This window comes from Oryza brachyantha, chromosome 2, assembly GCF_000231095.2.
Source record: "Oryza brachyantha chromosome 2, ObraRS2, whole genome shotgun sequence".
Classification (NCBI taxonomy): Eukaryota; Viridiplantae; Streptophyta; class Magnoliopsida; order Poales; family Poaceae; genus Oryza; species Oryza brachyantha.
In genome coordinates this window covers 18,994,947-19,019,369 of record NC_023164.2, presented here as the reverse complement: position 1 = coordinate 19,019,369, position 24,423 = coordinate 18,994,947, and the positions used below count along the sequence as shown (strand labels likewise).

The following is a 24,423-nucleotide window of genomic DNA, read 5'->3' as shown; positions in this document are numbered from 1 at the left end:
AAGAACAAGTAAAATGACTTATTAACAAATAAAGAATAATATATTGTTATAAATTTTATTGTCATCAATCACATTGGCTTATTTCAAAATACCAAATTCCGGGTTGGTTTACTAAACGAATAATCATTGGTTCTCGCGACTGCATAAATCATTTGACAAGGCAATTAACAGGGCATGTATAGTTGTATTAAAAAAGCTTTGCAAAAATTAAAAATTAAGATGCTTTCGTAGCTCAGTTGGTTAGAGCACCCGTTTAGTAAGCGGGAGGTCTTGAGTTCACTTAACTGTTTTCTTAATAAATTTTAACCTTCATTTTAGGTTTTAAGTTTATTTTCGACCATTTTCTTTTAATATGCTGTTTAAGTTTCATCTTGCACATCGTTCAATGAAAGCACTTCACCTTTTTTCAACAAAAAATAATTTTTAAACCTTAATTTTGGGGTTTCATTATTAGAATTAGTTTTCCGTTTTTTTGCTTTTATATCGATAAAAACAAGCATATAAAAGTTTTATTTATAAATTATTTTTCATTCATAAATTATACAAAATTATAAGTTATTCTTAAAGCCTCTTTTATAATAAATCAGACGTAATAAAATGGTTTATAACTATATAAAATTTTTGAATAAGATAAACACCCAAATATAGACTCAAAAATCAATGGTGTACAAAAAAAGGCAAAGCGAGTATGCTTGTTTGATATACCAAAAAATAATTTACAAATAAAACTTGTTAGAACATATTTTTAGTGATATAAAAGTTAAGGCTGAAAAATAAACTACAGTGAAAACCCCAAAATCAAATACAAATTAAAGGTTGAGAATCCAAATTTTTGCTTATAACCATAACATAACTATGAGCGAAAAGATAGGGTGGAAATTCATCCCATACATAAAAAAACAAAGTGAATTTTATTTACTAATTAAAATATTTATGAAAAATATTTTTTGTTTGAAGTATTTATAGATCTATACACTCGAGGATTTTTTACGATGTGGCAGATGATAGTTGGCGGCAAGTCGCCCCTGTTTTTTGGCTTTGGATTATAATTATAACCCAAAATTTGATTTTGTAACTTTATTTTTTGAGTTGATTTTAAGGTTTTTCAACGAAGTTTATTTTTCAGCTTTGGTTTTTATATTGTTATAACTTGTATATTAAAGTTTTATTTACAAATCATGTTCTGTTTGTAAATATGCTATTTGATCTTTTCTTTTTACAACCTTAAAGACGAAGGGGACATAGGTGGATTTTTTAAGTGATGGACGATGCAAATGGATTTTTTTGGTGATCTCTTTAACGTCCTTGGAAACAATGCTTTTTAGTTGGAAAGAGGCTACCTGCAAATATGCTTCGTTCATTACGTTAATCTACCGGATGGCAGTCATTGGGTAACCAAAACACGACCTCTAGTACAGTGTGAAGTGAACTCGTTATAAAAGTCTAGCTCGGTCGATCTCCCCAAACGGTTTTACGTCAGCCAGAACGTTCGGTGTATATATATTAAATACTTTCTCCAAATTTTCCCTAGAGATAATTATATATGAAATACTTTGAACAGAAATATACTATTATAAATCTTTTAAAATAAATATAAAAAATAAAAATGGAGCAAAGTGTTTCCTTAGGCGTACTTGTGTGGCGAGATGGCCCACTAAATCGAGACGAAACAAGCATTTTGCTGGATTTACCTAGGCCGAGATCGGCCCAAAGCCACCGAGAACACCGCCCCCCTCTTCCCCCGCTGCGGCTTCCCCACCAGTCCACCGCGCTAAAACCTCGTCGAGTCAAAACCACCCATGAAACCCTAAGACCCCAATCCCCCGCCCAATCCGCCATTGCCCTCCCCGATGCAGGCTTCCGCGCGCCTCTCCTCCCCCGCCGCCTCCAAGCGGGGTGAGTGAAACGGGCCTCCGAATGGATTGTCTGCATCTGTACTCTGTAGTGGGTTACCGCCGGCGGCGCATAGCCGTGCTTGATTCCTGTTCCCTTGGAGGTGGCTGCGGTGCTGATTCGTTGTTCGTAATTTGCGTTTCCTGTTTTCCAGTGATTGCGGGCGTCTCTAGCACGATCGCGCGGTCGTGCCATCGTACTTGCCGAGGGAAGTCGCATGCCGCCGCGCCTCTACCTGCTCAGGAGGCTCCCAAGGGGTCGAAGAGGATTACCAAGCAGGAGAGAAGGGTTAAAATAGAGAAATTTATTGAGGAGTAGGTGGCTTTATCCTTAGTATCTATCTATGAATTTTGGCTTATTTTGTGCCTATTTGAGTTAGGAGATTTATTGACGGCTTTGCATTTAAGGAGAGCGTGCTTTACCATTTCACTACTTGGAACTTTGAATTAGAAACCAATAAGTGAAATGTAACTGGACCTATGTATTCTGTGGTGATTGCACATACTGACACGGAATAGATGGGTGAAATGCAGTGAGGCACAAGAGTCTAATAGTTCAATCTTCTTTGTATGGTTCTATCTAGTGCAGATATAAGGCATCAAATGATGGTAAATTCCCTAATATGACAACTGTTCGTCAACATGTTGGAGGGTCTCACTACACAGTGAGGGAGATATTTCAGGAACTTGAGTATAATCAGACACAGTTACCATTGGATATGTCAAAGGAAGCTCAGCTGCCTGACTCGAGTGAATTTTCCGAGGATTTGAAGCCCAAGGATGACAATGGAAATGCCAACTTTAAGTCTGAAAGCTTTAGTGTAAACCATGATACAGATGATCTTCACCTCTCCCAGAAAGTTTCTGCTACTAGCACTGAAATCATTGATAAGGTTTGTTTCTCCCTGTTTTGCCTTTATGTTGCCAAGCCTTTCAGGAACTTTTGTGTGACTTATGTGCTGCAAGCCTGCAATTGAAAACACTATTCAACCATCTTACATGCTACCGATGACCTTAATTTTCATTTCCCTAATATGTGGTTGTTCAGGCTGAAACATTGAGATTAGAAGAACCGCAGATGACATCAGGTTCTACTGATTACACTGGAGAAACAGAAGCTGTCAAACAAGATATGCACGCTGCAGATAATTTAAAGATCTCAAATGAATCAATGTTATCACGTCAAACAGAAAGTGGTGGCATTAAGGTTCTAATGTTATGAACTCAAAATGTCCCCCAAGTTTATTGTTTTGTGCTGAGACAAGATTATGTAGCCATTTTTCTCAGAGTAATTGTGTGTGTATGCAGAATGAAGATTCTATATCATTAGGACTAGATACTAAATCAGGTCCATGTGACCAAGGACTAGGAGAAAGCAAAGGTAACAGGTTAGTACTGAATAGTACAGAAAGTTTCAAGGATGCCATTGAACCAACTGCATCGAATCAAATTGAAGGTGATAAGATGATCAAGTCAAACATACTAGACAGGTATTACTTATTAAATTGTATATATTTATTTGGATGTTGAAGCCAAACATACTGTCAAGTGATTTGCTAATCACTATTAGAATTTAACTAGTTATATTTGCACTATTCAGTTCTTTTGTATGATCAACTACTTGGTTACTTGGATGGAGGATTATTCCTTGCATCAACCAGCGATTTCAAATCAACTCATTCTAGTTCCATTGGCAGATGTTCTCAGAATGACTACTTTATATAGCCTTGGACTTAGTATTTTGATTCCATAGATCAGATAGGACAGTGCATCCCTGTTTCCGCTAGTTAGATAGCAACCATGGAAAATGCTTCATTATGTGAATTGGATTGTTAGAATACTTTTTGGAGGTGCACTCGTGGTCAAATTGTTTAGTACAATATGTTGAGTATTTCAGTTCTTTTGTTTGATGTTAATGTTGGATGTCTTGGTTAATAACTTCTGTATCCTTTTATCTGTTCTCATACAGAGAAGAGAACCTCAAGCCTGAGCCAGAGAAAAGTATTTTTGGGAGCCTGAAATCTTTTGCTAATGGGATCAGAAACTTTTGGAGAAAGCTGTGAATGTCTTGTTATGGCTAGAAGAAACTTGCTGCTATGAATTTGTGAGCATGGGGCAAATTTATATTCTGCTCCTCCTTTGACCATTTATGAGACTGAAGCAAATTGTAAAGTTCTCTATGCTGCCGAACTATGGTCTAATTCATTCCGTCACTTTACTGAGAAGATATATATGTGAGTATCCAGTATCCATGGGGCGATCATAATAATTTTAGTTATTGACGGGACCAGTAGTTTTGTTCTGCGGGCTGTCTTGATATGCCATTACAAATTCTTGCCTCATATCGTCGGAAGAACACCAGAACATATTGCCCCGTTTGAGAGTAGATAGTTGAAATTGATGCATTATCTGGTTTTTGTGATAGTTATTTGATGAGGGTATAAAAGAATGAATTACTACATAGTTGAAAAGTTCTAAAAGATACTCCATGAAAATTTTAAATAGAAAGTTTACATAAAACACAATTGTTAGTTGCTCGTGAAGCTCGCAGATGAAAATCCAATAATCATAATCAATAGAAAAGGGCCACAGTGTAATCGTGCTCAACTTTCCATGCATAAACTAATACTACTATATTTTGTTGGGGAGGGGTTAACTGTACATTGGTTGGAAAACTGGAATGTGTTCAATCGAAACAAAATGAGTGCTAGAAGCTTGTGGATTTGAACCTTTAGTCTAGATATGAAAAATGTTAAAAACAACGTTAAGCATCTTTTCAACAAATCCAGGTACAAAACATGTACTCCAGCAAGGCAGCAAGTGATGCACAACACCTAATATACAATCTACACAACGTTCTGCTTTCCCTCCACCAATGATCATTCTTCATCAGAACTTTCGTAGGCCAAACCAAGCAGGCTTCCAGTTGCATTCGTTGGCTTGGCCTCGCTCGTTTCAACTGGTTTCAACAAAGGCTGCCCAAAACTGGCAACTCCCGGAGATGATTCCTTCCTAGATCCTGATGGACTCTGGGATGATGATTCTTTGACGGTATCTTCTGTGTTGTGCTTAGGTTTATCGCTATCTGCTGGTTGCGAAGGGCTGCTAACTTTTGGCCGTTTTGGTTTGATCCCGACAATATTCTTCAAGAGATCCTGTTGCCTGTCCAGACAAAATGTCCCCGACATAAGAATAAGGACTGTAGATGGAAATAAAACTTTTGCCACACACGGCTTACCTGATATCACTTTTAGGTTTAGGTTCAACTCGGAGAGCCACAGGAACAACAGGTGTAGAATCAGCCAAAATTGCTGCTTTGTGATGTCAGAGTTAAAGAGAGTACCATATATTGAAAATTAGAAACACATGTTGCCTATTTATATCAGGCTATACTGCTATTCCAAACTGTGAAAGGAAATTAGCTAAATATGTGAAACTTGCAATTTTTTGACATAAAAAGACTGCTTTGATCATATTGAGCGAATATTTCTTTTATTTTAATGAAACTGTACTAAAACAAAAGCTATATAACCTTAAAAAAGAGGATATCTTAAATGCAGCAAATGCACGCTTCTCAGTACGGCGAAGAAGCCGCTCCGCATCTTCCTCAGCTTCCATTTGCTCTTTTAGGTACAACAAATCATCACTGTCCAATGCTGAAAAACATCAAGGGAATACATAAAACAAAGTTAATGAGAAAATTACAGGAATTCATACAAAAACCGAGAGCATGAAATACCTCCTCGCCCATGAAGGTAGCCTCCACGCTCACCAGCAACCTCCTGCATCTGTCATTATCAACCGCCAAGTAGAGAGCCAAAATCCCTGTCAGGGCATGTTATAAGAACATTGCACACAGATGCCCACTGGAAGGACTGAGTAAGAAAACAGGCCTTCGAAACAAACCATAAATCATTTCAATCGCCCATGAAAAAAAGTAAATAATTTCAATTTCCCATGACATTAAACAATTTAAGTGCTATTGCTCCCACAGTTCAATATATAAATCATCTTCATAAAAACAAGCAGAGGCAACCTTCCATCCTATATTCCTATCACCTCATGACATAGAAATCAGCAGTATCCCCTGATGCTGATTAAGCACAAGTAAGATGCCCCCAAAAGGACTAATGGACATGGGTCATAACTTGTGAGCAGCTCAAATTCAGGGGGTAAAAAACAAGATAATATGAATACAATATTTTAGTTCAAAACTAGCAATTCAATTATTTCCAACCGGTTATGGTGTTTATGAACTAACTTTCTACTATAACCATTAACCTCGTCGTCTCACTTATGCTTATTATAAGCCATAATGCTTATTGGCTTATTAGCAATCAAAAAAATAATTTATAGATAAAACTTTTATATAATGTCCTTAGTGATTTAAAAGCAAACGATGGAAAACAAATTACGACGAAAAAACCCTCAAAATTAAGTTCTAAAATTCAAATGTTCGCTTATGCTTATAGGCTGAAGGGCAAATGATGGAACCATATTTTTCAATCTTGAAGATTGCTTTTGTACAATTTAGCTAGATTATTCAGCGCTCAGGGTAGTGAAAACTGAATCGAGCTGAAGGAGCTGAGTTGAAAAGAAAAGGCTGAATTGAGATTACTATTCTGCAACAAGCAACATGGGTAAAGTACACAATAGTCCACCAGAGCACAACATATATTATGCCAAATTGACACCATTTGCACCAAAGCTAAGCGTCTATTCAAAATCAAGATGGTGAGATTGAAGCACTCGACCCAAAAATTGCCATCAAATATCACTAATTAGCTCGGAAATACACTAAAAAAACCCATAAAAATATAATTAAGGTACCTACAAATGCACCAGCATATTTCACCGATATACATACGCGTAATCTTTAACACGTTTGCATTAAACGAGAAAACGCTGGAAACGAGCATCTAAATAACGCACGTTTGCATTAAACAAGAAAACGCTAGAACGGGCATCTAAAATAACGCAGCAAGCTGTAGCGGAGGGTAGCAATACGATCTGGTCTAACCTTTGCAACCATGCGCTGGAAGGTGATATCCTCATCATCAATCTTGTCCTTCCCCTTCCCCCACTTCCTATCTGTAGAGAACAAAACCGGTGGTATTGAAAATGAAAAAAAAAAAAGAAAGAAAGAAAATCGTAGAGAACACCCAAAGGGAGAGAACAGCCGGAGAAGATGGAAGGATATGCGCCGCAATCGCAAAACCTTTCGGATCGCTGAGGTTAGTGTACTCGCGGACCTCGCGCCCGGACATGGCTGCCGACGGGGAGGAATCGCAAGGTCGGAGGCTCGGAGACCCTAACCCTAGCTCCGGGATAGAAGCTTCGAGAGTTCGAGATTGCCTCGTGTGGCCGTGTTGGGGTGGTGCCTGGTAAGATGGGATTTTGCGTAAGCAGGCCGGAATGATCTGCTCAAAACTCAAGCTGTGGAGTCTCCAAAGTCTAGATGGGCCATAGCCCATCTTGAAGCCTGAAACTGTTTTCTTGGAAAAAAACTAAAATTATACTATTTTGCTTGTTGTTTTAAACACAAACGCACACGCAAACCAGCCACGCGGCACGCGCTCACCTCCATAGGTAAATTTGAGATTTTTTTTGATACCAATTATCTAAAAAAATCTACGAAAAATAAAACTCATCGTAAAGGAGAGGCACCTCTTCGCGGTTCCTCATAGCAAGATTTGGTCTAGAAAAAAAAATCAAACTATATATTTACAAATAAAAATATTTTGTGTAAAATTAATATATATATGTATTCTTAATGATCTAAAAGTTAAAACTAAAAAATAAATTTTGATAAAAAAATCCAAAAATTAACTCCAAACTAAGATTAAAAATTTAAATTTTGGCTTATAAACATAAACAAAAGCGAAAAGATGGAGGACAATTATTTAAGATTTGCCAAACCGAGGAATTTACTATTTACTTACATCATACAGATCTTATATCAACGTATTATTACATTAGCCATAGATATATACCGCTCCATCTTTTTTGCTTTTATTTATACGCTTATACATTAGCCATATTGTTACATTTTGATGTTTTATTACTTTACTGTTTAGTCATGGTTTTTATATCATATATATATATTATTTATAAAATATTTTTATCTATAAATAAACCATTTTAATTTTTCTCTACAAACAGCCAAAAATGACCACCGTTTGTAGCGGCGAAAACTAGAATGGTCCGCAAAACGGCCCTCAGGTCATGCACAGTGCGCCGACGTGGCGAGTAGCCACAACCCACCACGTCGGCGCACACATGACAGCTGGCCATACACCGTCTCCTCATAGAGCAGCGCGCAGCTTGCAGAAGGTATCGGAGCCTTGTCAGACGAGCGTCAGAAGGTGGGACGGAGGAAACAGGCCGCCAAGGTCGATTCGTCGCCCGCGCCGCGGCTGTCGCCCGTCGAGGTTGTCGGTCGCCACCCGGGCCGTGTTCGTCGCAGCCGAGGTCACGGCCGTCGCCCATCGCCCACCCCTAGCGCCGCCGTGGTCGCCCGGAGCTGGGTGGCCCAGATCCGTCGTCCGGGCTGTGTCCGTCGTCGCCGAAGTCACGGCCATCGTCCGCCGCCTAGGTCACGGCCAGATCCGCTGCCGAGGTCGCTCGGAGCTCGACGGCCCAGATCCGTCGCTCTGCCGCCGAGCTCCGCCACAGGTCGCCGAGGGGATGTGCCGCTGCTCCGAGGGGAGGTGCCGTTGTGCCGACGCGCCGCCGCGCCGATCGCCGGAGACAGCCTGGAGAGATCCGCCCCCATCGGCTCAGTCCGTCGGCCGCCGCCGAGCTCCGTCCGCCGCGGCCTGAATCGATCCGCCGCCCACGCGCTTTGTCTGCCGCCTCCCCGCGCCAGAGAGAGAGAGATAGAAGAGGGGACAGAGAGAGAGTGCGACGGAGAGAGGGGAGTGCACAGCAACAGGGAAATAAAAAAGTTTCGGTCCCACCTGAAACCATGTGCTGCACTGTGGGAATAGTTCCCTTTGAGTGGCTCAGTCCTATGTGGAAGACAAGGCTCCTCCATGCATTGTGCATGGCCTCAGGCCTCGTGTCATGGCCTCACGGGAACCAGAGTTAACCGGCGAATCCATACGGCCATACCCATTGCAGTCTGAGGACTGCTAGCGGACGGAATACCATTCTTACTGTATAGATTATGTAGACCGCCCTTTACCGCGGCGCCGACGATGGGCTGAGCTTGCAGTATGCCATCGTACGCTGCTTGGCATGGCCGGAGGCACTGCGTCGCGGCGTTATCGTCATCGTTCGGGAGCATGCCGTCTATCTTGAACTTGGTGCTCGTCGCGTTGGTCCTAAGGAGGTCGAGCTAAGCGCGTCGATGCAGAACGTCACGCCAATGAGCCTGCTGCCGCCGGCGATGGTCTTGCATGTACCGTACAGGAACGAGTTGATGCTAGTGGCTAGCTGAGCCTAGTGATATGTAATATCATATGGTATCAGTGAGTATCAACAGGTATCACTAGATAGTATAAACATATATCATATGTTAATAAGTTTATCACATGATACCATTTAGTATCAACAAGTGTCAGGTGATACTAAAAGTTACGCTATCATCCAGTATCAAATACAATATTCATTAGGTACTAAGTGGTATCACATGATATCTACCGGTGTGATACCGGATGATACCAACTGGTATCATATGATACCACTTGTATGATACTAGATAATACCAACTGGTATCATGTGGCACTAGATAATACCAGTTGACATTATTTGGTATCATGGCGCCGCACGACAAAGGGCAACTCGAAGGATGTATGTACCACATGATATCAGGTGGTACCAGGCAGTATCATATGGTTTTCTGACCGAGTTATTGATAAGAAGGAAGAGAACAACAAAGGAATCGTAGCGATGTGACAACGCTTCAGCCACGTAGGGCAAGGCAAGAACAAGAAATCACCAAAATATAAAAGAAAACAAAATCAAGCCATCAACACATCCATATTGATGAATCCAAGAAAGCAGAGAGGGAACACATGATTTAATGTAGTCAAAAATCACAACGCAGGGCAGTCAAAGAAACGTTCTAGGTGGAGAAAGAACTCTACCTCGGATACATCGAATCAAAGTGAATAAGAAAGAAACAAACAAAGAAAGAACCAACAACAGAAAAAAATATATGGCTTTCCTATGAAGAACTGCTAGTCACCTGAGTCTCCAATGGAAGAGGAGGACGGTGGCCCGGCAGCCTGGGGGAGCATGGAGGGGACGACGCCGGCAAGCAACACATGGGGAGCGGAGTGTCACGGGTGCACAGGGAAGGACGCCCTGTGACGCGAGCGCAGGAGAGAGCAACGGCGGCAACGGACCACGCGGCGCCAGCGGCTCAATAATTCCTCCCGTTCGGACGGACACCCGTTCTGCAGTCTTTCCGTTGCAGTTTAACCAATAATGCTCGTCTCTTCTCTCCGCACGGGGAACTGACCAGCAAAACGGCACGGACGGAACGAAGCGGCGGGCGGAAATAACACGAGTCTGCCTGCCTGCCGCTGCCGGCTGAAAAGCCCCCCGGAGCGGAGGCTTCCAGTCGAAGCAAGCCGAGCGCGAGAGCGGCCATGGGGATCGTGGAGACGTGGATGCGGGAGAAGCCCATCCGCACCTTCCTCGCCCAGCTCTCCAGCCGCCGGGGGGCCGCGGCGCTAACCGCTTCATCCGCCGCCGCGGGCTCAGCCGACGGCGAGGCAGCCGACCGGAGCATCCCTCAGCTCTCCTCCATCGCCAACTCCGTCGTCTCCCGCTGCTCCAGGTATGAGGCTCCCCGGGCCACGAATCTGCTACCCTAGTCCACTCGGGGGTTTGGTGATGGAAGTTGATTCAATCCATTTAGTGGAGGGGATACTTTTTTAACTGTTTGCTTTTGCTCATCGGCAACGACGGCAAGGGTTAGCTCGACCGATTTTGGTGCCTTCGATTGGTGTGGGTTGCATTTCTCTCGCATGATCACGCTAAAATAGCACTTGGCTGTCGGAGATTGTATAACACCCAAACTCAACCTTATTTTTACCAAACGGATGCTAATCCAGTGTATGTTGCTCAGCGCCATAATCCATCCTTGCTTATTAGGCAGTTGATATAGTTCGCCAGTAGAACATCGTGTTTCTATAGTTGTATTCTGGCCGTTACTTGTTTCATCTATCGTCTATGCTCAAGATGGATATATTTGATTCGGTGCACTGGCGTACTATTTAGGATCAACATTGATACTGCTGGAAATGGGGAGGGCAATATTAGCTTGTTATTTCTGGACACTTTGCCAATGTGAGTGCAACAGAGCATGGAATCCGTAGATACATAATGCCCCTTAGACCCTTACTAGGCAATCATTTTGTTAAGGGGAGTTGTGAGCATCATAAGCTTGCCATAAGCGTATCAACTTCCACAGCTTACTGCTGTAGTAAGATTTATCTTTAATTTTTTAAATACATTAACATGATGCTGTTTCTGCTCTATTTGGCCATTCTTATATCATTTTAATCGTAGTTTTGTTGTTATGTCTGGCAAACTTCAAACTCATTTCTCCTGAAGACACTAAATTGAAGTTAAAGTGCTTAGCTTCCTGAAATTAACATTTTCAGGGTTCTTGCTGTTGCAACTGAAACATTGCAGCAAAACTTTGAAGCTGATTTCCCAGATAGTGTTAAGGAGTCCAATACATATGCAAAGGAGTTTTTAGAGTACTGCTGCCACAAAGTTCTTCATGAAGTGACTACATGTCCAGATCATTTGGCTGATAAGAATCTTTGCCGTTTAATGTTTGATATGATGCTAGCATGGGAAACCCCAGGTGCCGTTTCTGAGGATGAATTACTAGAAAATGTGAGAAGCATTTAATATTGCCAAATCTGCATTTTGTGTAAAAAATTCAGAATGTATGAGTGATATTTAGTAATCATTCTAATGTGCTATGATGGTCAGCATTCTGGTTTGCGTACTACTGAGATTGAAGATGAGGATGAGGGATCAATTTTTTATGCAAATTCCACAAGATTGGCAGTTCAAGTTAGTTCTGTTTGTGAACTACATCTCTTTACTTTATAATTCTTCAGCGTGCATACACATGATCAATTGCTGTTCATTTTCAGGTAAATGACAAGAAAACAGTTGGTTTAGGTGCTTTTGCACAAATTGCACCTTCATGCCCTATCATAGCTGACTTGGTTACTGTCCACAATCTGTTTGATGCACTCACATGCTCGTCTGGTGGACGATTGCACTTCTTCGTGTTTGACAAGTATATCAAAAGCTTAGACAAGTAAGGAATATAGCTTATTAGGTTATTGAGGTCTCGAAGTTCATTTTCTGGTCTGTTTGTTAGTGTCTTCTGAATCTGTGCATAGTTATCTTGTAATCGCTGGGGTTGAAATAGTGATGGTATTTAGTTGAACTAACCAAGTTCTAACACTGCATATGGAATTTGCACAGTGGTAGGCGTTCTATTGTAGAATGGATCTTCTTTTAGGAACATAGCTGGCCATTTACTACAGATAATTGAACTGCTGGTTGGGCAAAACTGGTGAATGTTGCATGTATCTCTTGATTCTTGGATAGTTATTGTGAGATACATGGGGAAGGGGGGGTTCGAGATCTTTGGTAATTCTTCTGCTTTAAATCTATGATTGTGATCAAGTCAATAACTGAAACTAAAAGAGGCATTATTGCTATTCTTACATGCAGGGTATTCAGATCTATCAAAGGTATGATGCAGTCACCACTTGCTTCAACTTTTCATCTTGATTCTGGGGAATGCATCTTAGCTATGGATGGAGACAGGCCTATTCATCCTGTATTTCAACATATTGGAATATCAGCATGGCCAGGTGAATTGGTTGAATTTGCATTTGACCTCACAATTTGCAACCATGCTTCACTTTGGCAAGATATTAATGTTTCCATTCTTTTTCGCAGGAAGATTAATTCTTACAACTCATGCTCTTTACTTTCAGAGTATCAGAGTGGGTTATGGTGACAAGACAGTTAAGTATGATTTAGCAACAGATTCTGATCAGGTTATCAAGCGTGATTTTACTGGACCATTAGGTGTTCGCCTGTTTGATAAGGCTGTGATGTACAAGTCGAGCACTTTGTAAGTATTGAAAGGGCCAGTGGGACTCATTTCTGTTTTGCTGAGTACTTATTATACTTAAATGGCTCGCCATTAAACCTAACAATAAATTATCTGCAGAACAGAGCCAATTTGTTTTGACTTCCCTGAATTAGGCGGTCCCTCACGAAGAGACTATTGGTTAGCAATCATTCGTGAAGTATTGCAGGTGAATAGATTCATCAGGAAGTTCAATCTTGAAGATGTTCCGAAAGCGGAAGCACTATCAAAAGCTATCCTGGGCATCTTGAGATACTCTGCTGTGAAAGAAGCTTTTCATATTTCTCCTTCTCACTTTAAGACAACTCTCACTTTTAGCTTAGCAGAAAAACTTCCAAAAGGAGACATGGTCTTGAAAGCATTATATGATAACTACTTTCAACTGTTGGACACTTCGATGAGTCATTTGGCAACTGAGTCACCAGTTGACAACAGGCTACAGAATCATTCATTACCATTCTCATTGTATTCTCTCTCTAGGATGGGATTTATATTACTGAAGAGGAAAGATGAAGCCCAAAGTGAGATAAGCTTTTGTGCTGTTTGCTTTGGTGTAACAAAATCTCTAGAGGCTGCTTTGAAAGAGTCAATTTGTTACTCTGAGAGAATAGAAGCAGCACGTGCAACTATAGATCAAGTAAAGGTGGAAGGTGTGGATGCAAATCTTGCCCTCATGCAGGTGTGTCGGTGATAATTGAACTTAAATTGTTCTTATTGGTTTGCGATTGAACAGTTTTTTGGAGTGCACGAAGAAAAGTAGCATGTTTTTACTAGTTATCTGGTGTATTTTCATGAACTTAAATGTCACCCAGATGTTTACTGATACACCTTAGTTGTGATTCGAGTTCTGATGGATTGTGCCTATATTCCCAGGAGTTACTTTTCCCATTCATTCAAGTAGTGAAACTTATCTACTCTCTGACCAAGTGGGAAGATCCTCTCAAATCATTTCTGTTCTTAGCTTTTACCCTGTATGTTATTCAAAGGTAATTTCTTTGTGAATTTTGGATCTTGGCAAGTATGCTTAAAAATATCTCATCGCTCTTGGCAAGTATGCTTAAAAATATCTCATCGCTTAACATATTCCTTTTTGTTATGTAGGGGATTTATTGCTTACATCTTGCCCATATTCCTTTTGGTTTTTGCTGTTGTTATGCTCTGGCATAAGTACAATGGAAGGGAACAATTATTGGGAGTGCTTGAAGTCAGAACTCCTCCAAGGAAAAACACTGTTGAGCAAATCTTAACCTTGCAGGATGCTATATCCAAGTTGGAAGAAGCTCTACAGGCTATAAATATTGTTCTTCTCAAGTTCAGAGCCGTCTTGTTTGCAGCTGTTCCAAAGGTTTGTCTATATTGTTTAATATATTTGCTTTCCTTTGGTTATTTTTTTCCATCTAAGATACATAACCTTTCGACCTCATAGTTCATAAATAAACCTATGGATGAACAATCTCAAGTCTTGACATGCCTAACACTTCCTATAGTTACTTTTTCTTGTATGTTTTGACACAATTCGGCAATGAATTATCGGTTTGATTCATCAGACATGAACTGTTTTGGTAGTTGTTCCTGAAGTTCTGGCTGCTGAAACACCATTGTGAAATGAAGTGGTTTTGAAATGTACAAGAGATTAATCCACCAAATGCTAATTTCTCTCTTTTTTCTTGGTCCACTCAGACAACAGAAATGGTTGCGGTGGCACTTCTTGCTGCAGCTGCATTTCTTGTCTTTGTACCCTGGAGGCATGTTCTCCTGATTGCAGTCCTGGAGGTGTACACAAGAGAGATGCCGCTAAGGAAACAGAACACTGAAAAGTTCCGCCGGCGGATTAGAGAGTGGTGGGCACGCATTCCAGCCGCTCCTGTTCAGATGATCAAACCTAACGAAAACAAGAAAAAACGATGATCACTTGCTCCGTGCTGTTGCAAACGAAGAGCTCACAATTTTCCCCGTTTCTGATTTTTACCTGACCAGATAACCTGTGCATGTTCCGAACCCTCTTGTAGTCATTATAGAGATATTCTTACTTATCAAGCTAACCATAATACTAATCAATGCACAAAGTCCTTGCTATGAGTGTACAAATATGAGTGATTGTGTAACTCTTTGCTGTGCATATAAGTTCCTGGGAGTTCTGTGAACAATCCCGAGTGATAAATTAATTCTGGAATCCGAGTGATAAACATGCTCATAATCAGTACGAGAAGGGAAGGAATTTTTATAAGTTAGCATCATTGCAGTGGTTATGAATTTATGATGCCTCCTTCAGTACTAATCTGAGTGAAAAAAAGCAGGTGCTGCTATGTTTTTTACCACTACTTTGCTGTAATTTCTAAAAGTATGTCTAGCAGCTCATTCATTTCATACTTTCTCTATAAAATACAGCATGGAGGGTAAAATATGTGTGGTTCATCAGTTCCTCTAACACATCTTGTATTCTTAGCTATCATCCATACGGGAAAACACCTTTTCCATCTTCTATTCTTAGTTATCATCCATATGGGAAGAGAAAAACTTCAAATTTAAAGTTTTCTGGCCTTACTACAAATGAGGATTCTCTTTACTTCAAATGGGGATATAAGACTTGTATGCTTAAAGAAGAATGTAGAGTTGATATATATTAATAAAATATAGTTGTCTATGATATGGAGGATTAGGGTTGGTAACGAGGCCGGTTGGGGCTAGGTTGGGTAAGAACGGGCTTAGCCCCGACCCTAATTTTTGCCCCCAAGCCCAAAATTGAATTTGGGATGAAATTGTGCCCCAACTCAGGCCCCAAATGGATACCGATGCCCTCGAAATTGGGTCAATGCTTCAAATTATGAGTGAGGTCGATGGCCTGGGGATGCTATCGAGCTAAGGTAAGGTCACCGCTGGGATGAGGTAGAGGGCTTAGGGTCGCCATTGGGTGCTACGCTGGCCTGGGACCGGCCTGGGTTAGCCACCAGGTAAGTGCGTCAGTCTGGGATCACCATTGAGAGAGGGTAAGGGCATTGGGAAGGGGTGAGACCGCCAAGTAGGGGGTGAGGGTGACGGGGTCGCTGACGGGGGAGGGTGTGGTCGCCGGGTTGGGGATGGGGTAAGAGCATTGGGGTCACTGGCTAGGGGCAATTAAGGGAGATCGCCACGATGGTTGGGGCCTACCGATGGTTGACTTGGTTGGGGATTGTGGTTGGTGACGGCTAGGGAGGTACCGAGGATTAGGATTTCAGTTTTTACTTATGTATATACTACACAAGAGGGGTAATGAGCTAAAATAATGGACTTTAGATCATACCTGGGCTAAAAAATTGGGCTTTATGCATGTGTATCATGACTTTATGTATGTGTATCTTGTGCCCACCGGCTAGACAATTTTAGACTACATGAAGGAGTGATTGTTTGGGTGTTTCACGGAAAAAGCCAAACGATATATTTGCAAACAAAAAATAGTTTATGATAAAAATTTTATATGCATATTTTTAGCGATCTAAAAAGCAATGCTGGAAATAAACTTCGATGAAAAAAAACCCCAAAATCAACACGGTTAAGAATTAAAAAACATTGCTTATAAACATAAGCATAAGGGTAAGCCAAAATATGGGGAGTGGAAATTTGCTTAAATTCATTAAATGGAGCTGTTGGTGTAGTGATAACTTTTGAACTACTTTTGAATTTGAAATTCAATCGTTATTTCTATTTTAAAAAATAACAGATTGTCCAGATTTTAAATATTTGCGGACTTCTAAATCTAGCCTTTCATGTTGAATTCTACAGCATATTATGCAAAACTTCAAATATGAAATTTGTAATCTGTCTACATCAGCCATGATTTAAAGTTTTGTGGACAAAAAATAAATTATTACCTAATCCCTACTACGGTTGATAACTAATTTAAAAATGAATTATTCTCGGAGCCTAGCCAAGGTTTGTCGGTTTATAACCCCTATGAGTCAAAATTTGAATTTTCAATCTTAAATTTGAAGTTGATTTGATTTTTGTCATCGAAGATTATTTTCAGCCTCAACTTTTAGATCGCTAAGAATGTGTTTATAATATTTTTATCCACAAACTATTTTTCATTTACAAATATATCATTTAGTTTTTTTCCATAAAAAGCTAAACAAGTCCCTTTGATCAAATATGTCGGTGGCGTACGTGATATTTTAAAAATTGTTTAACTCATTATATGATTTAAAAGGGGCATTAACTTTTTATCATAATAGATTTGTTATTGGACCCACATATTATAGACTCATGAGAGTCCACATATCATAGACAGCGAGTGGCAAATCTGTTTTGAAAGAGTGGTAAAAAGTTAAATTTCCTGGTATGCCCACTTTATGCTTTACTAATTTATTAGGCGTTTCCATGCTAGCAGCATTTTTCTTTGAACCCAAAACTATCCTTGGTCAACCAATGCCTAATACGGAGTAAGTGGTTGTTTGGATCATGGACTTTTTTAAATCCCTTGTCACGTCGGATGTTTGGACGTTAATTAGAAATATTAAATATAGACTGATAATAAAACTAATCGCATAAATAAAGACTATTTTATTAGACAAATTTTTTAAGCCTAATTAATCCATGATTAGCAAATGTTTACTATAGTATCACATTCGCCAATCATGGACTAATCAGGCTTAATAGATTCGTCTTCCGAAATAGTTCAGAGTATGAGGTAAGTTTTATTAATAGTCTATATTTAATACTTTTAATTGATGTTTAAACATTTGATGTGACGGAGACTTAAAAAAACTCAGTAAGATCTAAACACACCCTAAGATTTAAGTGCACTGTTACCTCCATGGTGGTAAGGTGGATGGAACACGGTAAAAGACCTCTTAAGTGCACTGTCACACTAGTCAATTTTGCTTCCATCACGAATCCTAGCTTCGCTCCTCGCGAGAACCCATCGCTGGCGGGTAGCAACGACCAACTGTGGACCTGTGGTAGGTAGTGGCCCAGTGGTGGTAGGTAGTACTCGTATTACCTAACCCTTACTGGCTTCCTACGAAGCCTTGTTTAGTTTCTAACTCTTTTTTTTTAACATCACATCAAAATTTTGAACATCTAAATAAGTATTAAATATAGATGAATTAAAAATTAATTGCACAGTTAAGAAAGAAATCTTGAGACGAATCTTTTGAGCCTAATTAGTTCATAATTAGCTATAAATGCTACAGTAACCAACATATGCTAATGACGACTTAATTATGCTCAAAAAATTCGTCTCGCGGTTTCCAGTCGAGCTGTAAAATTCGTTTTTTATTCGTGACCAAAATTCCTTTCGATATCCGGTCAAACGTTCGATGTGACCTCTTCCCCAAAACATTTTGCTATCTAAACACCGCCAGCACCAAATTTGGGAGCGCATCAGCCATCAAGGGTTCAAGGAGCAGTACGACGGTTTGACTTCTCCACCGTCCGTCCGTACCCACCTCCGCCCAGGAAGGAGGCAGCCGGTGCGCGAGTCTGCCGGAATGGCCGGAGCTTCGTCTCCGGCGGCCATCACCTGCCGAGGTACGAGCCCGCCTCGCCAGAGTCCCCTCCCGGCCTGTGTCGTTACGTGGTTCCGTGGACCGTTGTGGTGTGATTCGGTGGGTGCCCGCGTGCAGCGGCGGTGGCGTGGGCGCCGGGGCGGGCGCTGGTGATGGAGGAGGTGGAGGTGGCGTCGCCGGAGGCCATGGAGATCCGCGTCAGGGTCGTCTCCACCTCCATCTGCCGCAGCGACGTCACCCAGTGGCAGTCCACGGTACGCCAACTTTTGCAGCTTCCGCTTCTCCATACCTACTAGCATCCAGTCTGATCCTCCTGACGCGCTCGTCGATTATGCCTTCTCCCAAACGCAGGCCCAGCCCGATCTGTTCCCCAGAATTTTCGGGCACGAAGCTTCCGGGTCTGTACGCTGATCTAGTCTCTTTCTGTTGGCGCTATGTCTCTCAAGTTGCTCAGAATGCTGACAATGGGACGCTCTGATGTGTAGAGTCGTTGAGAGTGTCGGTGAAGGAGTGACCGAGTTCAAAGTGGGAGACCACGTGCTCACCGTCTTCATCGGAGAGTGCATGAGCTGCAAGCACTGCGTTTCAGGGAAGAGCAACATGTGCCAGAAGCTCGGCCTGGAGAGGAAGGGTGTCATGCACAGCGATCAGAGGACCCGCTTCTCGATCAGGGGGAAACCCGTGTACCATTACTGTGCAGTGTCAAGTTTCAGCGAGTACACGGTTGTGCATTCCGGTTGTGCGGTGAAGGTCAGCCCAACCGTGCCGATGGACAGGATATGCTTGTTGAGCTGTGGTGTATCTGCGGGTAAATTTTAAGGATTCAGATGGCCTCAGTGTTTTTACCTTAGCTTCCTTGCTTTTTCTGCAGATTATGCTTGGTTTACCTGATGAAAGAATTTGTGTGCTGCTTTATGTTCTGCATGGTTACACGCTTTGACTGAATCTGATTGTGCTTTTATTCATTGTTGTGTTTCACTAGGACTTGGTGCAGCATGGAAGGTTGCTGATATCTCAGAGGGGTCGACTGTGGTTATATTTGGTCTTGGAACCGTAGGACTTTCTGTAAGTTTGTATAGAGGCTATGGTATTAGTTAATGAAAACATACTAGGAAATATAATATTTATAACCATATCTTCTGACTTAGGTTGCTCAAGGTGCTAAGCTGCGCGGGGCTTCTATAATTATAGGTGTTGATACTAATCCTGAAAAGCAAGCAAAGGGTATGTTGCAATTTCAATCTGTAAACTTCAATCATGAGCTCTTCCCATGTACTAACGTACTTTATTCATGGCACAGGGAAAGCTTTTGGCATCACAGATTTTATTAATCCGGAAAACCTGAATGAACCTGTTCAGCAGGTACGTCCTTATGTTTGCTGAGAAAACTAAACTGCTGATCACTCACCATCTACAATTTTATCAAAACTGCATAGTTTTTGTTGGCACTCCTTTTACACAAACAAACTGTTGTGCTAAATCATACACATGAACTAGAATATAACCATGATAAAATAAAACAAGACCTTAGAAGCCATTTGTCCAGGAGTTAATTTTAGGATTGGAACATGACACGGTTGAGACAGATTTCAAATGCATTCTTTTGCCTGTACGCTCTTATAGTCACTTATTTCATGACCCAAGTTTTCAGAAAAAAGTCGATAGCTCCTGTAGTAGAATGGATAGTTTTCTATAATCTTGCTCCTAGCCTAATATGCACAACATAAATAATCTATTTACATAATTTCAGGTGGTGAAGCGGCTGACCAATGGAGGTGCAGATTACTCTTTTGAGTGCGTCGGTGATACAGGAGTGGTGTCGACTGCACTGCAATCATGTTCTGATGTAATTGTTGTTCCTTCCCATTTGTACTAATCGTGTGCCATACAATTTCACTTATTCTGCCCAGATGTATTATCTTCTGTTATGTTTGTTCTCAGGGATGGGGACTGACTGTAACTCTTGGTGTACCAAAAGCAAAGCCAGAGGTTTCTGCTCATTATGCGCTACTTCTATCTGGAAGAACATTGAAGGGGTCTTTGTTTGGAGGATGGAAACCAAAATCTGATCTTCCTTTGTTAGTGGACAAGTATGCAAACAAGGTATGGAAACAATGTGTTGCGGGGAACATCCTGATAAAGCTAAATTATATTTCCAGTTAAAAAATTCTAAATTAAGAAGCCAAGCTCCATCATTTTGCAATGGTGTGAATGAATTACCCTTTACTGTAGTGTGAAGCAGTTATTGCAAGTGAACATAATACATTACATTTATATGCGTGATGGCATGTTGGATTTTTGGTCTGATCACATAGCAATATATTTAGTTAAGGTGACACACAACAAAAGTATTGTTTTTCTTTCCAATATATAGGTTGAATACTTCTTCTGATATCAAATATTGTTTGGGAAGCAAGAATCTTAAAAATGCATTGACTTTTATATCACGTTTTCAGGAAATCCAAGTTGATGGCCTTGTGACACACGATATGCCATTCAGTGACATCAACAAGGCATTTGAACTGATGCTAGAAAACAGGTGTTTGCGATGTGTGGTTCACATGCCTCAGTGACAGGATTGGACACTTAAGTGTCATCAAATTTTTACATTTTTTTCCCTCAAAGATCTGGTTACCCTGGCTATACTATAAGGAGGAATCTATACATTTTTTTTACTTTATCAGTCCTGACTCAAGTTTTCATCAGCAAATCGAAGTTATAACATCATTATGTGGTAGCTTTCCACCTTGGAAGTTTCGATGTTGTCTAGATCACAAACGTATGCTCACGTGCTCCTCGAATCTAAATATGTTCCTGTCCCAAGAATTATTATTCATGCTATTTATCTTGCTAAATGAATTTGTAATGATCCATGTATATGCCAAGATTTTTCCCCTTTCAGAGTTTCTTGGTTGAAATGAATCATGGAGAACTGAAGGACAGCTAAAAGACAATTAAGGTACTCACTTCTTATCATGGTTTTCATCGGACTTTCATTATTTTCTCACTGCTTAACAAAGTTTATTCAGAAAAATATTGTCGTACGTGCAAGTTTTCTCCAATCTGAACGAGCCGTTTGTGCCTCTATGAGGTGCCTTTGTCGTCTTCGCTGAAAACGATCACAGAAGCGTGCCGCCCAGAAGCTTGGATCGAGCGTAGGTTGCCGGCACATCTATCCCCGATGACACCTCTCGTGCGTAGCGTCCTAGGACGTTTTTCGACGACGAGATGTCGGCAACCGGCACACGTTCGCCAACGGTCGCCGCTCTTGCGGGCAAAACTCGTATCAATCGATCCATTTGATAAATGATAAGCGGTCGAGTCCTTCGGCAAACCTGCGTCTCCCTGTAAGCCGGACAGGCAACAGGTGGGCTGACCAGCTGAGAGCCGAGCGCGCAAACGGCAGGTCGCCTTGACGCGGTCACGGTGCGCAGATCCGTCTCGCGCCGCCTCTGTAGGCACTAGCTCCGGTTGCAATTGGTTGCCACTGACACTGGACGAACACGCCCGGACATTTGTGATTAATGTTGCTGAGCGAAAACCCGCTCTTTTAACATCCGAATAAAGAGTAACAGCAACGATATGATTCCACTATCGTGGTCCCAGACTTTTCACTTGCTGCGCTGTTTGGTAAGAACACGAAGACCGTGCAGTCTGAACGCTGAACACCCCAAATTGCTCGAAACAGGTAGAGATGGCGAACACGAAGACATTATAGCCCAGTCACACTCGAGCGAACCTTAACTGCGGGAGTATCGCATGGATCGTGGCCTTAACCGACAGCGCGCCACCTTCTCTTTTCCTGCCTATTTTTGGTGAAGTAGAAGTGAAATAAAAAGAAGCTCAATCAAGGAGGGCCATGGATGATGAGCTGATCTACACCTCCGTAGTCCGTACTCCATTACTACCGCAGAGCTCTTCGTGTATAGTTTCTAATTAAAAAAGTTTTACTATAAGAATTCATCACCTCATTTTTCTAAAATAATCATCTCACGACTGAAATAGGTTTTCAATTTTATATTAACCTATTACATGCATTAGCAGCAGGTCTCATCTTATTGGAGCTCGCATGTAGCTGACTACTATTTAGTGGCATACTCAGACCGTGTTTGTTTCCCTCTGACTTTTAAAACCCACCCCATACTCCGGACTATTTCGCGAAACGAATCTATTGAGCCTAATTAGTCCATGATTAGCGAATGTAATGCTACAGTAAATATTTGTTAATCATGGATTAATTAACTTAAAAATTTGTCTAATGAAATAGACTTTATTATGCAATTGATTTTGTTATCAGTCTATATTTAATACTCCTAATTAACGTCCAAACATTCGATGTGATAAGGGACTGAAAAAATCCCTGTATCTAAACAACCACTCAATCTCTCTATCCTCAGTTTTCTCCTCTAATAGACATTCAATCATATATATAGTATGTTTATAGCTAATACACTTATTCTTAGAGTAAGTATAATAGTAGTCTATAAGTTGACTATAAGCTGATGTGGAGTAGTGAGAGAATGAAAAAAAAAGTGAGATTGGATTTTATGTCGGAGCTAGCTATATGCATACTCCAAAAAATATATTAAATGCATATGTGTGAGAAATGGATAGCAGATAAAAACTATAGCAATCTTATACTCATCTATTATATGTGATGACTTTAATATGAGTTTATAGCAGGAAGTTAATTTTACCATTAAGCTTGCTCTTATTATATTTGTTATTGTACTGGAAGTACTACATCCGTCTTAAAATAAATTCATTTTCACCCGTCCCATACATACCAGAACAAACCCAAAAGACTAGAATATCTTTGTTTTATTGAAGCTCGATACAACTATTTATCATTTTATCTACTCTAAATACAATTATTCCCTATTTTCACACGCTTTGATGCAATGATTACTTAAAATAAACTTATTTTAGGACATAAAAAAGCCAAAAGTGAAGTTAATAGAATACGGAGTAAGTAGCTATCAATATATTGTATTCGCTCCATTCTTTTTTATAACGTCATTGACTTTTAACTATAAGTTTTTGATAGTTCATTTTATTCAAAAAGTTTTATCAAATATACACATCACAGGTTTTTTAAATAATAAATCACATTAAAAAATAATTAATAATTATATATATTTGGAATAAAACGATATGTTAAATATAAAAGTTGACGTCACCCAATAAAAAAATGGAGAGGCATGATTTTTTTCTCCTTTCATTATAAAACTGGATGGTCGGCGTAGGTGCATGTCTGGGGTTGGGAAGCGGGTCGATGGATTGAAGGGCGCGCCAGCCATATCTCGAGCTGGATTTGGACGGTGGACGGACCGTTTCGGCAAGCCGAGGACCCAGAGCGCGCGCCCCATCCCACCAGGCCACCACTCTAGCAGGCGATGTCACCACACCTACGCCGCTACGCGGGCTACGGCTCGCCTTGGCCCGACGGAGCGCTGTAGCAGCCGTCGCCGTAGCTGTCGCCGCACGGCAACTCTCGCGCTAGATGATCCCATCGCTCCGCCCGGGCTCCGGCCCTCGCCGCGCGGCTCGATTTGACCTTTACCGGTGCCTGTCTGTCCTTGCCTAGCCTTGATGTGTCACAGGGGCAACAGGGCCCCGGGCCCTTCTGCGCCGCACCGCATGCGTCATGCATGTGCCGCTCCTGCTACCGCTTCCTGGAATTCTTGCCCTCCATCATGTATTGCGACTTTTTACACGGACGTGTACACTCTCCGTAAAATCTCTCTTTTTAAGTTTAGTTAGATCTGTTAATTTATGTTAAATCACGGGGATGTTATTCCTTATGCCGTGTCTGTCCTATCAATATCTTCCCCTCCTTAGGAGTACCTAGGAGCACGACTGTTTCAAGTTGCAACGTATAAAATGTGTTCATGGACCCTTCCAA

At 41.1% G+C, this 24,423-nt stretch overlaps 4 protein-coding genes across 6 annotated transcripts; 3 read left to right on the top strand and 1 right to left on the bottom strand.

Moving 5' to 3' along the window:
* The first annotated feature begins 1,749 nt into the window (after positions 1-1,749).
* LOC102720772 lies at positions 1,750-4,324 on the top strand. 2 transcript variants are annotated; one of them, XM_006648808.3, is made up of 6 exons: positions 1,750-1,896; positions 2,048-2,207; positions 2,482-2,785; positions 2,941-3,099; positions 3,201-3,382; positions 3,862-4,324. In XM_006648808.3, the coding sequence occupies exons 1-6, from the start codon at positions 1,851-1,853 to the stop codon at positions 3,953-3,955; spliced, it is 945 nt and encodes a 314-aa protein (XP_006648871.1). In that variant the 5' UTR covers positions 1,750-1,850; the 3' UTR covers positions 3,956-4,324. The 2 variants fall into 2 exon arrangements, with proteins under 2 accessions (XP_006648871.1, XP_015689018.1); XM_015833532.2 differs by having other exon boundaries at positions 1,886-1,944; positions 3,862-4,323.
* Positions 4,325-4,456: 132 nt separating this feature from the next.
* Positions 4,457-7,263, bottom strand: LOC102704121. 2 transcript variants are annotated; one of them, XM_006647515.3, is made up of 6 exons: positions 7,111-7,263; positions 6,913-6,983; positions 5,632-5,680; positions 5,442-5,548; positions 5,131-5,210; positions 4,457-5,054 (listed from the first exon to the last, which is right to left on the bottom strand). In XM_006647515.3, the coding sequence occupies exons 1-6, from the start codon at positions 7,157-7,159 to the stop codon at positions 4,772-4,774; spliced, it is 639 nt and encodes a 212-aa protein (XP_006647578.1). In that variant the 5' UTR covers positions 7,160-7,263; the 3' UTR covers positions 4,457-4,771. The 2 variants fall into 2 exon arrangements, with proteins under 2 accessions (XP_006647578.1, XP_006647579.1); XM_006647516.3 differs by having other exon boundaries at positions 4,458-5,054; positions 5,632-5,717; positions 7,111-7,243.
* A 3,111-nt stretch (positions 7,264-10,374) lies between these two features.
* On the top strand, positions 10,375-15,266 carry LOC102720212. Its single transcript, XM_006648806.3, has 10 exons — positions 10,375-10,680; positions 11,510-11,750; positions 11,850-11,933; positions 12,017-12,186; positions 12,609-12,751; positions 12,840-13,017; positions 13,117-13,714; positions 13,909-14,021; positions 14,137-14,380; positions 14,716-15,266. The coding sequence occupies exons 1-10, from the start codon at positions 10,490-10,492 to the stop codon at positions 14,941-14,943; spliced, it is 2,190 nt and encodes a 729-aa protein (XP_006648869.1). The 5' UTR covers positions 10,375-10,489; the 3' UTR covers positions 14,944-15,266.
* A 3,134-nt stretch (positions 15,267-18,400) lies between these two features.
* Positions 18,401-21,501, top strand: LOC102703840 (alcohol dehydrogenase-like 6). The gene is made up of 10 exons (XM_006647514.3): positions 18,401-18,540; positions 18,636-18,772; positions 18,870-18,916; positions 19,004-19,326; positions 19,501-19,583; positions 19,667-19,742; positions 19,819-19,880; positions 20,269-20,364; positions 20,460-20,621; positions 20,975-21,501. Exons 1-10 carry the CDS (start codon positions 18,501-18,503, stop codon positions 21,089-21,091), a joined length of 1,143 nt encoding a protein of 380 aa, XP_006647577.1. The 5' UTR covers positions 18,401-18,500; the 3' UTR covers positions 21,092-21,501.
* The last annotated feature ends 2,922 nt before the right edge of the window (positions 21,502-24,423 follow it).